At 41.2% G+C, this 13,289-nt stretch overlaps 1 protein-coding gene across 1 annotated transcript in view; it reads right to left on the bottom strand.

The window, feature by feature from the left end:
- Positions 1 to 13,289, bottom strand: part of MTMR7 (myotubularin related protein 7) — a 276,881-nt gene that overhangs the window by 186,242 nt on the left and 77,350 nt on the right. Inside the window, exon 4 of the mRNA XM_085642011.1 lies at positions 1,244 to 1,401. Within this exon, the coding sequence (XP_085498137.1) occupies positions 1,244 to 1,401 (158 nt within the window). The remainder of the gene's footprint in view (positions 1 to 1,243; positions 1,402 to 13,289) is intronic.

Here is a 13,289-nt window from a genome sequence, read left to right as displayed (position 1 = left end):
CCAATGCACTTAAAAAAGGAGCAAAAAAGTAATTTTATCAAGAAGCACTTCATCCGACACTGGCATCAAAACTTCCTGATCCTTCTGCCTTTGGGGCCACGCAAAGCATGAATACTTCCTTTATCAAGCCTCCCTACCCAACAGATCTATGCATGTTCTAGTACCATTTTATATTTTTCACTTTGTTTAGTGCTCGCTTCTTCCCTAGATAGATTGTTCTATTCAAATTACAATACATACATAGGTGAACACATCATTGAAGGCTCTGCCATGGTCCAGGTGTTTAACAGCCTACTTACGTGGTTGGTCAAGGGAATAACCTTTTAAGTGATCCAGGTAGAATGAAAACAAACATCATCAAATAGATGCTGTATACAAGAAGACACCAAAATAATAACTTAGATATTCCACAAGACCATACACGAAGAGCAAGGAACGTGCGTATGAAGAGAATTCTGAAAATGTCATGTCTATCGCTTGACAATTCTATTCCCTGCATCTTGAGCCAGAGTCACAGTTTTGAACAGAGGTGGGTGTGGCAGAACACTGAACTTTAAGGTCCACTACAGAACTAGAACATCTGGAGCCATTTCTGAATCAAATGCTGCATCTAGGTTCTGAAGTTACACAGGAAAATATTTAATTTGTGCAGCTAAGGTGAAGCTGTTCCACTGGTGGATTCAGCCGGTACCACAGTAGTTCATGCAGCAGATACTATTTGAACGAATGGAAACAGATATGTTGATGTGGATTTGCTCTGTTGTAATGTCACATGCAATCAGTGTGCTACGGTAATTGACATAAAAGTGCTGTACAAGACAACTAAAACTAAAACTTAACACAAAGACGCCAGTCAGAGTCCACACTGCTCTACAAAGTAATGGTACACATCCAAGTTCAACCTCTCCAAACTCTTGAAGAGGATATTCAAAAAAGATTTTCACAGTCACTGACTTCATGATGTACTTTACACCAGGGTAAACCATCTCTTAGTTATTAAATGGTTTCGCTTGGCAGTCAGAAAACTGGCAAAACTCTAGAGACCCATAACAATTCCACTATTACTTTATGTCGCCATACATTAGATGCTATTATCATTATGATCATTATTATAATTGATAATGTTTGAATTATATCAATAGACAATTGCAAATAATATCCCGGCTAACACAACTGTCCATATAGTCTTCCAAGTATGCACTGAAAGGAAAGGTATACTGATTGCAAATCAAGCTTTACTCACTCCATAGTCTCTGTTCACATCACTGATCTGCCACAGGCTCTTAGGGATCCCCATGCGGGTATACTCTTCGCCAACATCTATGAGCTTCCAGCCTTGCTCCCGAGCCTCTTTATCCAGGTTTGGGTTAAATGAGAAACAGTACAGCTCTTCATACTTAACTATAAGAGAGAAATAAAAGGAATATTATTCTGGACTCCCCTCTGGTATGTAGAACAATATTGTGTGATGGTCATTTTCAAAATGTAATGTGTGCTAATGTTAACATCAGGCAGGTTTGGGAACTTTAAGTAAGTGTTAAAACCCTACTATCAGACACCATTCAGGGGAGCGATAGGGCAGATAAGCACTACAGATGGGACCCAGTAGTCCTTAGGTCCTTTGCCATGGGTGTCCTAGGCCCCAGTTTACAAAGGCTCTATAAAATGGTCCAAGTACAACCCTTTCCGTTCTTGACTCTCGAGTAGTGGGGGAGAGTAGTTACATTCTTCTCAATGAGGTAATGTGAGAGGAACAAGTTTGGAGCTCAAAAAACAACCGGTCAATAATCCAGGGCAGTGCTTGTCTTTTTCATAAAGAAAGTAGTTTTAATCTCATAGCAATCATAAATACTACACAATCCAATTTAAGATTAGAAGGCAATACTCCTGGTCACAATTACCCTGTGCATGCCGCACCCTGCCCTCCTCTCCATGTCCTTACCCACCTGATTAGGACAAACTTCCAGTAAGCGGAGGCAGGAGCATGAAACAAGTTCAAATGCCCAACCTCTTCAGTCTTGTTCTAAACCCTGTCCTCGCGCTTACCTCAGTGCATCGCAGCAGCATGGTCCTCAGCTGCAGGAGCACACTATCCTGATGGCAGTTGCAGGGGAGGGCAGGTGCAGCCCACTTTATCGGCATGCATAGCCTAGAGTGAGCGGATGGATGCCATTCTGCGAGCCTTGGGCGGAGACCTTGGAGTTCTTAGCAGTCACGCCCATCTAGGTAGATGCAGATGAAACACACAGCCTGATAGTGGAGCTCATGTTGTATGTAGGTGAGGGGAAAAAAATCCTCATCCCTTACTCGTCATTTAATAAGCATATATCCTTCTGATACTAGTTCTGGCCCAGAAACAGGGAGAGGGGCCCCTATCCCCCTAAGTTGAAGTAAGTTTGTTGCGGGTGTATCTGGGCTAGAGTATAAATTTCCGTTGATTAGGATAAAATATCCGATTGATACAAATGGATCAGATGATGAAGATAAGATATTTGTATTTTTTTATTGGTAGCTGAAAAAGAAGAAAGGATGGCACAGCCAACACGTGTTTCACCCTCTAATTGGCCATCAGGCCTGGGGCTTCCTCAGGGCTGTACATAGACAAAGTAACATCAAGGGTTGATTAAGACAGGGTATGGTTAGTCATGTGTAAATCATGTGCATAGTAGTGGGTGGTAAGTGTAGAAGCGAAGCGTAAGAGGGAATAAGTAAGGGAAGAGGGAGTGAGAAGAAAGTGAGAAACGGGTCAGAGTTGGGGTGCGAGGGAAATGACAAGTTTTAATTAAGTCAAGTTTGTGGTATGAGTTGCAGCGGAAATGTATAGGTGAGGGGGAGTAGAGGTGTAGTAGAGCAGTTGTGCAGAATAAAGTAAGTTTAATAAGAAAAGGATAGGGGTGTGATTTGGATAATGAGAGTGGGAAAGGAAAAGTGGATATATTGGGCGAAAGGAGTCAACATATTTATAAGTCCATGTCAAGGAAGGTAAATGTAACAATTGCGACCGTTTTAGCACAGTAAATTTAGAAATACAGACGCATCAAAAAAAAATTTGAGAGAAAGAAAATAGGTAAAAACATTCAAGGAGTGGTGCGCATATGCGAGACAAATTACAAAAAACAATTTCCGGTTGTCAGGGAGCATGGTTGCGAAGAGAACATAATCACAAATACATCGTTGTTTGAAGTCAGAAGATCATATAGAGACAGAAGAGGATAAGAATAGTATGTCATATAGGAGCAGGGTGGTCAAAAGGAGTCAACAGTATTAAATACAGTCATCGAGCGTGCAAAAGGTTGTGATGAGATAACGCGGTCATGTGACGTATAGAGACAAAAATCAACATTCGAAAAGTTGTGGATATTTACAGTTCAGCATTACGGGTATATGTTTAAACAAGGGCAAAGTGTCAATTGTCATGCAAATATAAGAGATAAAAGTATAATTACAGTATGGATGCGCATCAAGGTGGCCCGGTCAGGCACGAGACAAAAAGGAGGAAAGTTAGCATTAGTTAAGACTTAATATGGGCGAGTAAATCGGTGCGTGGCGCCAAAATGGTGAATCAGTGACTTAGTGCGAGTCGAGGTACTGGCGCTTCATCGGTCGCAAAGCGTAGTCATTACGTATTTCAAGAATAGTGTGACATGCAAAAATAGAATGGAAGTATAGTTATACAATTGATAGCACATCGATAGGTATGGTCTAAGTTATAGACGCAAGCAAGTGATTTTGAAAGTGAGACTGTCGCCGAGTAAAAGCGGTGCTCTTAAATTTTCCATATATTGTAGGTGGTAAAAACAAGACGTGAATATTAGCCTGTACGGAGTTCAAATCAGTGTTGAGAGTAATGCAGGCATACGCATGCTTTGAGCTGATATGGTGAGCAATTGCAAATGGAATATAGAGCGGGATCAGGATTCCCTTACCGGGTATTCGCGGAAAGTGGTATCTTGGTACAAGGGTATGTAAACCCGAAGATTCTAAAAATAAGGAGAAAGGACAAGGAAGAGCAAGCTTATAGAAGCTGCAGAAACTGCAGTGAGGACGAGGTCTTCAAAACGAAGGGAGAAGAAATGGTGTCTGGACTCACACAACGAGGATATGAACAATCAATGTTAAAAAACACAATGACTACAGTAGCCAGAATAGAGAGAAAACAGATGCTCAGACAAAACAGAGGTGAAAAAAAGAACGATTCAGCAATACGCTTTATAACGGATTACAATATCGGCCATCACCAAATCAGAAAAAGCCTCAAGAAACATTGGCACTTGTTACAACAAACACCAAACCTCACTCATGATCTAAAAACATACCCAGAGATGACTTTTAGACGCGCACCTAACCTGAAGGATATGCTGTGCAAATCAGAATTTATAGACAAACGGAACATGGTCAGTACATTCCTGGACAGGCCCCCAGGATTCCATACCTGCAAAAATTGCAGCATTTGCAAACTCAGCTGTAACAAAACTACAAGAGTCCCGCTAACGGAAGGGCGAGAATTTACGATAAAAGAATGGATTGACTGTAACAGTAAATTCTGCATCTACGTGATAATCTGTCCATGCAACCTTCCGTACATCGGTAGTACAATCAGACCTCTACGGACCAGGATTCAGGAACATTACCGTAACATCCATAAGTACCATTCAGGCCACCCACTCACTGAACACTTTGAAGACAGTCATCCTCACAAAAAGGACTTCCGCTTCTTTGGCTTGGAGGTTGTACACCAAGCAAAAAGAGGGGGGAGATCGTGAACTCAAATTACGAAGACGAGAAAGCGAACTGATAATGAACTACAGAACCACAAATCTGGGGCTCAATAAGGATGCGGAAATGCATGTATGGTTGGGAGATGATTAGTTGCTCCCACATACTGTCTTAACCGCCATCCTTAACCAAATGACACCACTACCTGCCTCTCCCAAGATCTCTCATTCGAGACTCTCCTTAGGAAACCGGAGAATATACAGTGTGTCCCCCCTCATTCGTATATGTATCCATACCAAGATGCAAACCCTATGACCACATGGCACTATTATGTAAATTGGAACATATTTGTGCCCCCTTTTTTCTAATTCTTTGAAATGTTTAGCTTTTCAGAGATATTTGTCATATGTGCTGTTAATACAGACCCCACGAATATGTATCTATATGTTATTTGCATTACGCATTGTGCGGCTTTTCTTAAGTGTCAAACTTCGTCATACCTCTACCAGCCTACTTATCTCTTCCAAAACGCTAATCCACTTTTTAAGATGATGAACGCTATTACCATCCCGCTCACCCCCTTGCATTTCTCTTTTCGGTTTATACTCCAATCCAAGATGGCGCTCAGCGAAGGCACCTTGCCACTTCCGGGTCACAAACCGGAAGTTCTTACATACGACTCCTATTTCACCGCTCCCTGCTACCGGCTGTCATTACCACCAAATAACACGGACACCGACAGCACCTGGCATTAGCCGAGACCAGAGGTAAGAGATACCCACCCCAAAAAAAACCCCGCCCCCCCTCCTTCTCCGATGCACTACCAGACTCCCGCCCGCTATTACGCTTCTATAAGCTTGCTCTTCCTTGTCCTTTCGCCTTATTTTTAGAATCTTCGGGTTTACATACCCTTGTACCAAGATACCACTTTCCGCGAATACCCGGTAAGGGAATCCTGATCCCGCTCTATATTCCATTTGCAATTGCTCACCATATCAGCTCAAAGCATGTGTATGCCTGCATTACTCTCAACACTGATTTGAACTCCGTACAGGCTAATATTCACGTCTTGTTTTTACCACCTACAATATATGGAAAATTTAAGAGCACCGCTTTTACTCGGCGACAGTCTCACTTTCAAAATCACTTGCTAGCATCTATAACATAGACCATACCTATCGATGTGCTATCAATTGTATAACTATACTTCCATTCTATTTTTGCATGTCACACTATTCTTGAAATACGTAATGACTACGCTTTGCGACCGATGAAGCGCCAGTACCTCGACTCGCACTAAGTCACTGATTCACCATTTTGGCGCCACGCACCGATTTACTCGCCCATATTAAGTCTTAACTAATGCTAACTTTCCTCCTTTTTTTCTCGTGCCTGAGCCGGGCCACCTTGATGCGCATCCATACTGTAATTATACTTTTATCTCTTATATTTGCATGACAATTGACACTTTGCCCTTGTTTAAACATATACCCGTAATGCTGAACTGTAAATATCCACAACTTTTCGAATGTTGATTTTTGTCTCTATACGTCACATGACCGCGTTCTCATCACAACCTTTTGCACGCTCGATGACTGTATTTAATACTGTTGACTCCTTTTGACCACCCTGCTCCTATATGACATACTATTCTTATCCTCTTCTCTCTCTATATGATCTTCTGACTTCAAACAACGATGTATTTGTGATTATGTTCTCTTCGCAACCATGCTCCCTGACAACCGGAAATTGTCTTTTGTAATTTGTCTCGCATATGCGCACCACTCCTTGAATGTTTATACCTATTTTCTTTCTCTCAAAATTTTTTTTTGATGTGTCTGGATTTCTAAATTTACTGTGCTAAAACGGTCGCAATTGTTACATTTACCTTCCTTGACATGGACTTATAAATATGTTGACTCCTTTCGCCCAATATATCCACTTTTCCTTTCCCACTCTCATTATCCAAATCACACCCCTATCCTTTTCTTATTAAACTTACTTTATTCTGCACAACTTCTCTACTACACCTCTACTCCCCCTCACCTATACATTTCCGCTGCAACTCATACCACAAACTTGACTTAATTAAACCTTGTCATTTCCCTCGCACCCCAACTCTGACCCGTTTCTCACTTTCTTCTCAGTCCCTCTTCTCCCTCTTCCCTTACTTATTCCCTCTTACGCTTCGCTTCTACACTTACCACCCACTACTATGCACATGATTTACACATGACTAACCATACCCTGTCTTAATCAACCCTTGATGTTACTTTGTCTATGTACAGCCCTGAGGAAGCCCCAGGCCTGATGGCCAATTAGAGGGTGAAACACGTGTTGGCTGTGCCATCCTTTCTTCTTTTTCAGCTACCAATAAAAAAATACAAATATCTTATCTTCATCATCTGATCCATTTGTATCAATCGGATATTTTATCCTAATCAACAGAAATTTATACTCTAGCCCAGATACACCCGCAAAAAACTGATAGTGGAGCTCAACCTGTGCCAGTGCATGAGTCATGTGGCGCCGCATTGGTAGCCCGACAAGACCCAGTACAGGATTCATGTAGCAGGACTGTTGCAGCCAAGGCAAGGGCTGGTGCAGGATCCACAAAGCAAGGACGTTTTAGCCTAAAGCCACAGCAGGATTCACACAAGAAAGTTGCAGTCTGACATGGGCTGGTGTTCTTCTCAAGGGAAGCCCATCAATTATTTTGGTTTGTAAAAAATAAAATAATTTTCCTGGTGTTCTAGTAGGTTCCTCCCATTGCATGGGGACATTGTTGTTTTCTCATGTTTGCAAACTCCAGGCCTTTCATGGAAGTCACAGTGGAAAATAAAGAGAACTAGAGGCTGCTTCTAACTAGTGGTGGGGTTTCTGATGTCTATGGCAGTCCTGAGATGGCTGGCCTGCCAGCAAGATGCTTCTGACAGCAGAGCCAACAAAACATTCCCCACTATAAAAGAGAAGGGAAAGTTTCAAGGAAGCTAGAAGAGGTATCAACTGGCTCCTAGCAGACACCCCATTACAGGGCTCCTCTAAATAACCGGATGCCTTTAAAAGTCTGTAAAGGAGACCCATTTCCTCAAAATCATTATTGGCTATTTGTGAAACAGCGAAGATACCAGTTGCCTGTGCCGTTGTGCACTTAAATAGGTTCAATAGATTCAGCAGTGCCCCAACTTCATCCCTAACCATCATCCCCTATTATATTCCACAAAGGAACTAAAATAGATGTAGTAGTAAAACCATAATTTTGCAGTGTTTCCATTTTCTTTTGCATTGGACAATGACTATCTTGACATCTAGTTTAACTAAGAGTTGTTGATCAGGACACAGTTACATGTGCTCGACTTTAAAAAGACAACTGGTTCAATTTCAAATTATCTCTTGTTAAATCAAATCTAATTCTGAAGTTAAACTATGAGGTGCACAACTGAAGCAACAGTTTGGTACATTTTTTGGATCCAAGCTGCAATGCTTGCTTTTAAAATGAAAACTGCCATTTTCTTTCTTTAGTAATATGAAATTTAAATGACATTGACAAGCGTATAGGTAAGGCATTATGGGGATGTCAATGGAATTATTAGACTTTGATTACTTGTACAAGTTTTGAATGATTAAAGATAGTCTTCCTGAAGATCCAGTACAGTGCTTACTAAAGGGCTGTCTATATCCTTGGCTCATATCCTGTTATTCACATCTAATCTACCCTCGGGCTGAGAGATTTAGCATTTGAACTTCATAAGTGAGTCTCTACACAATAGACTCAGGAAAGGAGGGAAATTAGCCACAGCCGTTCAAGAGTACATGCCTGTGTACAGCTCCTGTTCCTCTTCTGTGCTGGAGATCTTTCTAAGACTAGATGAGCCAAAAGCAGCATGAGGGCTGGCGCATAAGGCTGGCACATGATAGTTGTGGACATTTTAAACTCTGGTGGAAGTAACCAGGCTGCCCATTGATGCTACTATTTTGGATTCCTGTGACGGAAGGGACTTTAGCATTGCTTTTGCTTGAAAGCATAACTGAAATAGGAATGGAGTCAATGTCCTGCAAAACCACAAACTAAAAAGGGTGGTATTTGATGATGATCTATGATCAAATAGAATTACAGTCGCAGGATGGTTTTATCCTTTAAATCACTCTACTTGACCCACTCCCAGCAAGGCGCTTACAGGAGTAGAAGACAAAAAAAGATCCTGCTGCTGCATTGGGGAAAGCCTGGGAACAATTCCACGCTATCTCAACCTAGATTTTATGTGACTGAAAAGCTACTCTAAAGGCTAGTGGAGCTGTCCTTTTGCAGACACCTACAGTAATTGGAGCCCAGTTCCTGGCAGTGAAGTTTATTTGCCTCTGTGGAATTCCACACCTGGGTGACAGTTTTCATAAGGTCCTGGAAATAAAAATAACATGTCAGAAGTAGACATTTGTTTGTGCTTCTGATCTGGAGCATCGAGCTTCCCTCGAGCAACTTCAACTTCTGAATTGCTGACTTAGGAAACGTTTCTAGATGTTTCAAGACAATTTCATCAAGAAAGGGTGGCTTTTCGACACAATCCAGATCTGAATAACCAAGAGAAGAGCTGAGCCTGCCCAAAAAAAGATTTACCACGCCGTCAGCTGACAAACAGGATAGGGTGCTTGATTAGCTGCATTATTTGCAAAGTGACCGTAACTAGTAATGCCTCTACTCAAGACGAAATGGGCGATGCATGATTTCACGTAGCAAGGAACTGGAATTGTTCAGAACACAGAGAACCTTTGGTTAGGGTTCTGTCTAGAGTGGAGTCTTCGCCACCAAATGCCCAAAACATGGGATCATATGTAGGTAGCTAGAGGAGAGGTAATGGTAAACAAAGTTTGTAATGAACTAGAAATATCCACACAAAAAAAAACAGATGAGGAATGAAATGTGGGTGGAAAAATGCTGTGCCCTGCATCTTCCCCCCCATTCCATTCCTGTTACATGACTTTGAGATGTTGACCTTAATTCATGAGTACAAAGGTAATCAAATAAAGCGGAAGGTGTAAAAGCTGACATTTCTATTTGATGCTGACCTGATGATATACTCAAGTAATAATTGTGGTCAATCGATAGCTATCTATACTTCATGTGCGCCTCTTGCATTGGGTGGGTTAGGCTATCATGATCTAGAATATAATTTGCCTCCTCTGAAATAGAACAAACTTTGGTGTTAATATTTTAGCAATGCTGAGGCAGGAGGTTGAACATACTCCTGGTCCGCCCACCATAGAATACACACACACAGGCCAGTCATACTCACTCCCTTTAAAAGATTTACCTCTTCAAATCTCATATGTAGCTTCTTCATTTGTAAACAATCCATGATCACACAGATCATTCAGTCAATCAACCAATAAATGTTTAACTGGGCAAAAGAAGTCAGCTAAACAGGTCTGGTGCACTCTATCTAACAGACTTATTCTGTATATACACTATTTTTTGGCTGATGGAACGCCAATCTCTTTCTGTGGAACTCTTGAATGAATGCACAGTAGTAGAAACAATGTTTCTGCAAACTACACACAAATAAAACATAGCGGCAGTCAACCCACCTCTGCAAAAACTCAAATCAAACACCTAAAATGTTTTGGAAACATGAGCAGCAACTGGTTCACAAAGCAGACGGCAGGCAGTTTACATACCAAGCTAGTAAAAGTTGTAAATATCTGGAGGAAATGGAGCTCGGATTTCAACTGTGTTGATGTGATCTCAAGTCAACAACTGGAAAGGAAGATTAATAACCTGGAAGCAGAACTTCCAGGACGCATTCATCGAATACAGTCCTCCCATGAACTCACTGAATGGACAAGCATTACAGACTCTGTAAAAGATCAGCTGTCCAGCAGTTAGAAAAACCCTGGTAGCTCTTCTTTAGCTGAGCAGGCAGCTGCATGTACCTCCCGTGTATATAATTTTTTCTTTTTTTTTTTAATACATGAAAACGAGTACGAACTATAAAGGACAGTTGCTAATTCTCTTGTTACTGGTGTCTGCAATACGAAGCAAATATCAAGAACACTGATTTGGAAGCCCGGCGTTTCACTATTGTGACATCAGAGCAGTAACGCACCTAAACCAGTGGACTGAGTGACAGTGATCTACCTACTCCACTGGGTCTCCACAGACCCAAGGCTGGCAGACGAATGTGCGTGGCACGATTGCTCCACAAACGGAGAGAATTCTTGTCAGCCATGGGTCATGCAGGAGATGCTGGTGGGTGGCTCTCACAGAGTTGATGTCAGTCTTGGGTGGGCTCTATGCTCTTACAGTGAGAGCAGAGTGTGTGACTGCATGCGGGTAAAAGGCAGCAATTGGCCCGTGTGCTAGTCATTTTTAGATTTCACCTGTGATATCTATTGTATTTAATTTATCTTAAAAGGACCTACGTCCCGCCTTAACTTCTTCACTTCTTATTGGTCCTTGTGCTTGTCAATTAACTTTTCCTCGTTTCTATTGGTTTTAGGTGTTCTATTTCCTGTTCCGTGTGTGTGTGTCTCTTATCAGCTTCCCATCTGCTAGGTACTGTGTTCATGCTCTTTGCATTGTGAAGCTTCATTTCTTCTAGAAATGAAGTAGCAAAATGGCAAACAAACATGATCAAAGTAACATAATCTGTTAAAATTTACTGCAATACGAGAATAGCATTAGCTGAAACACAAGTCTGTGATAAGCGCAAAATATTACAAAGATCTACGAGCCCACTAAGCGGTCCCGTTTGATGACTTGTATAATAGATCCTGGAAGTCATGATCGGTTCCTGGTTGATGTATGCTGCTAGCACTCAGAACTACTTTGCACATGTGCGCCTGGCTTTCTTCCTTTCGGCTGTGATTGGGTCACAATGGCGCCTGTGGTCGGTATCTGGGTGCTCTCGTTTTTTGATAAGTGCTTTTCACAGCTTTGCCCACTCTGCTTCTTGGGTTCTAGCTTGTAGTCGACTTTGAGAGTTTGGTGCATCGGCTTTGGGGCTCGGTATGGCAGAGACAGAGGGCACATTGTGCTGCTGCCAGGCAGCTTGTATCAAAATTGTTTACCACAAGCCCCTACTACCATGTTTGCTTAATAGCCCCAGGAATTGACAAGCACAGACCCTGTGTTGCATGTGCACGATTGGTGTTGCAAGGTCTTTACTTTTAATACTCAACATGCGTGACTATCTCCCTGTGTGTCTGAAGCGTGGGTCTAATAAATCTAAGCACAAGGCCCCCCTTAGCACATACTTTGAGGTCCAAGAGAAAGGGGGAGAAACTGAACAGAAGGGGAAAAGCTCTTTCAGGACCTATATGATTTTAGTTTGAGACTATAATAAGTTCTCACCTGCCATCATCAAAAAAATATAATTAAGCAAAAAGAAACATGTATTTATTAACAAATTTTATTTATATTTTTTTTGAGTTTTATCCATATTCATTAAAAAAATTTTACTGTTACTATCATTGCTTATTCACATATATATTCTCATTGAGCAATTTACAAAAACCACCCTAACACATGATCCCGTGGCTAATTATATAAAAATACAAATCATACTCTCACTCATACATCAGTCATACTCATATTAAAATATAGCACTGATCATTTGGTTGTTTGACATAGTCTCCAGGACAGATAACAACAAAACAGTTATATCAGGTATTGTCGAGTCTCTGGGGACCTCTCCTTTAGATGAAAAGGGGCCTACGCGCGTTTCGGTGACAAGACACCTTCCTCAGGGCCACCAACAGGAGGGGCAACAAGCCCTAAATGATGTAGGGGGATCTGTAGGGGGGTAGATATAATAATTTTAGAAGAGGCAGGTAATATATTTTGAAACAATATTTCTTAAGACTTCATACTATTGTTCAGGTTTAAGTATCAGTCATCAATGTTAACAAACACCAGCAATTAATAGATCTATATATATATGTAGCATACATCTTTAGAGTGGATAGAAGATTGACCCCTTCACCAAAGACGTGATTAAAAAGTTTTTTCAGTGGTAATTGGAAAAGAGAAAAGATTAGCAGTCAGAAGAATACCTTAATAGTCTGATTTCAAAAAGGTGCTTTGGCAAAACCAATGGTACTCGGTTATTGTTTTTTGGTGCTTCTGCGTCTGTGTTTAAGAAAATGATTGTAGTTGGTGCTCTGACTTACTCTGGGTAATGACAGTGTTATACAAACTCTACATACACGGAAAGTACTCACCTTTCGGTATATGCTCTTGATTTCCCTGTTGTAGAAAGCATTTAGAGGTGCAAATAAATTGCTTTTAAATTGCTATCACCTCTATCTTTGCACAGCGTCCAAGATGTAGATATGATCAAATGCGTTCTATAGAAAATATCAGAAAGTAGAACGAAATTGATTACACCATATTGATGGTCGGTCTAGGGTCTAGCTTAGTAGTACCGCATTTGCGCAAATATGTCTGATTTCTTACCTTTAAAGGAGTTTCACGCATCCCAAAAAATGGAGAAAATTTCTAATGGGTCCTTACGGTGTAAGTTGCTGTGCTGTGCGATCGGTTTACTCGTAATCGTGATGTCTCTAAAGAGAAGACA

The sequence above is a fragment of the Triturus cristatus genome, chromosome 2_2 (genome assembly GCF_964204655.1).
Source record: "Triturus cristatus chromosome 2_2, aTriCri1.1, whole genome shotgun sequence".
NCBI lineage: Eukaryota > Metazoa > Chordata > Amphibia > Caudata > Salamandridae > Triturus > Triturus cristatus.
Note: the sequence above shows the minus strand (reverse complement) of the source record. Positions and strands in the feature narration are given on the sequence as shown.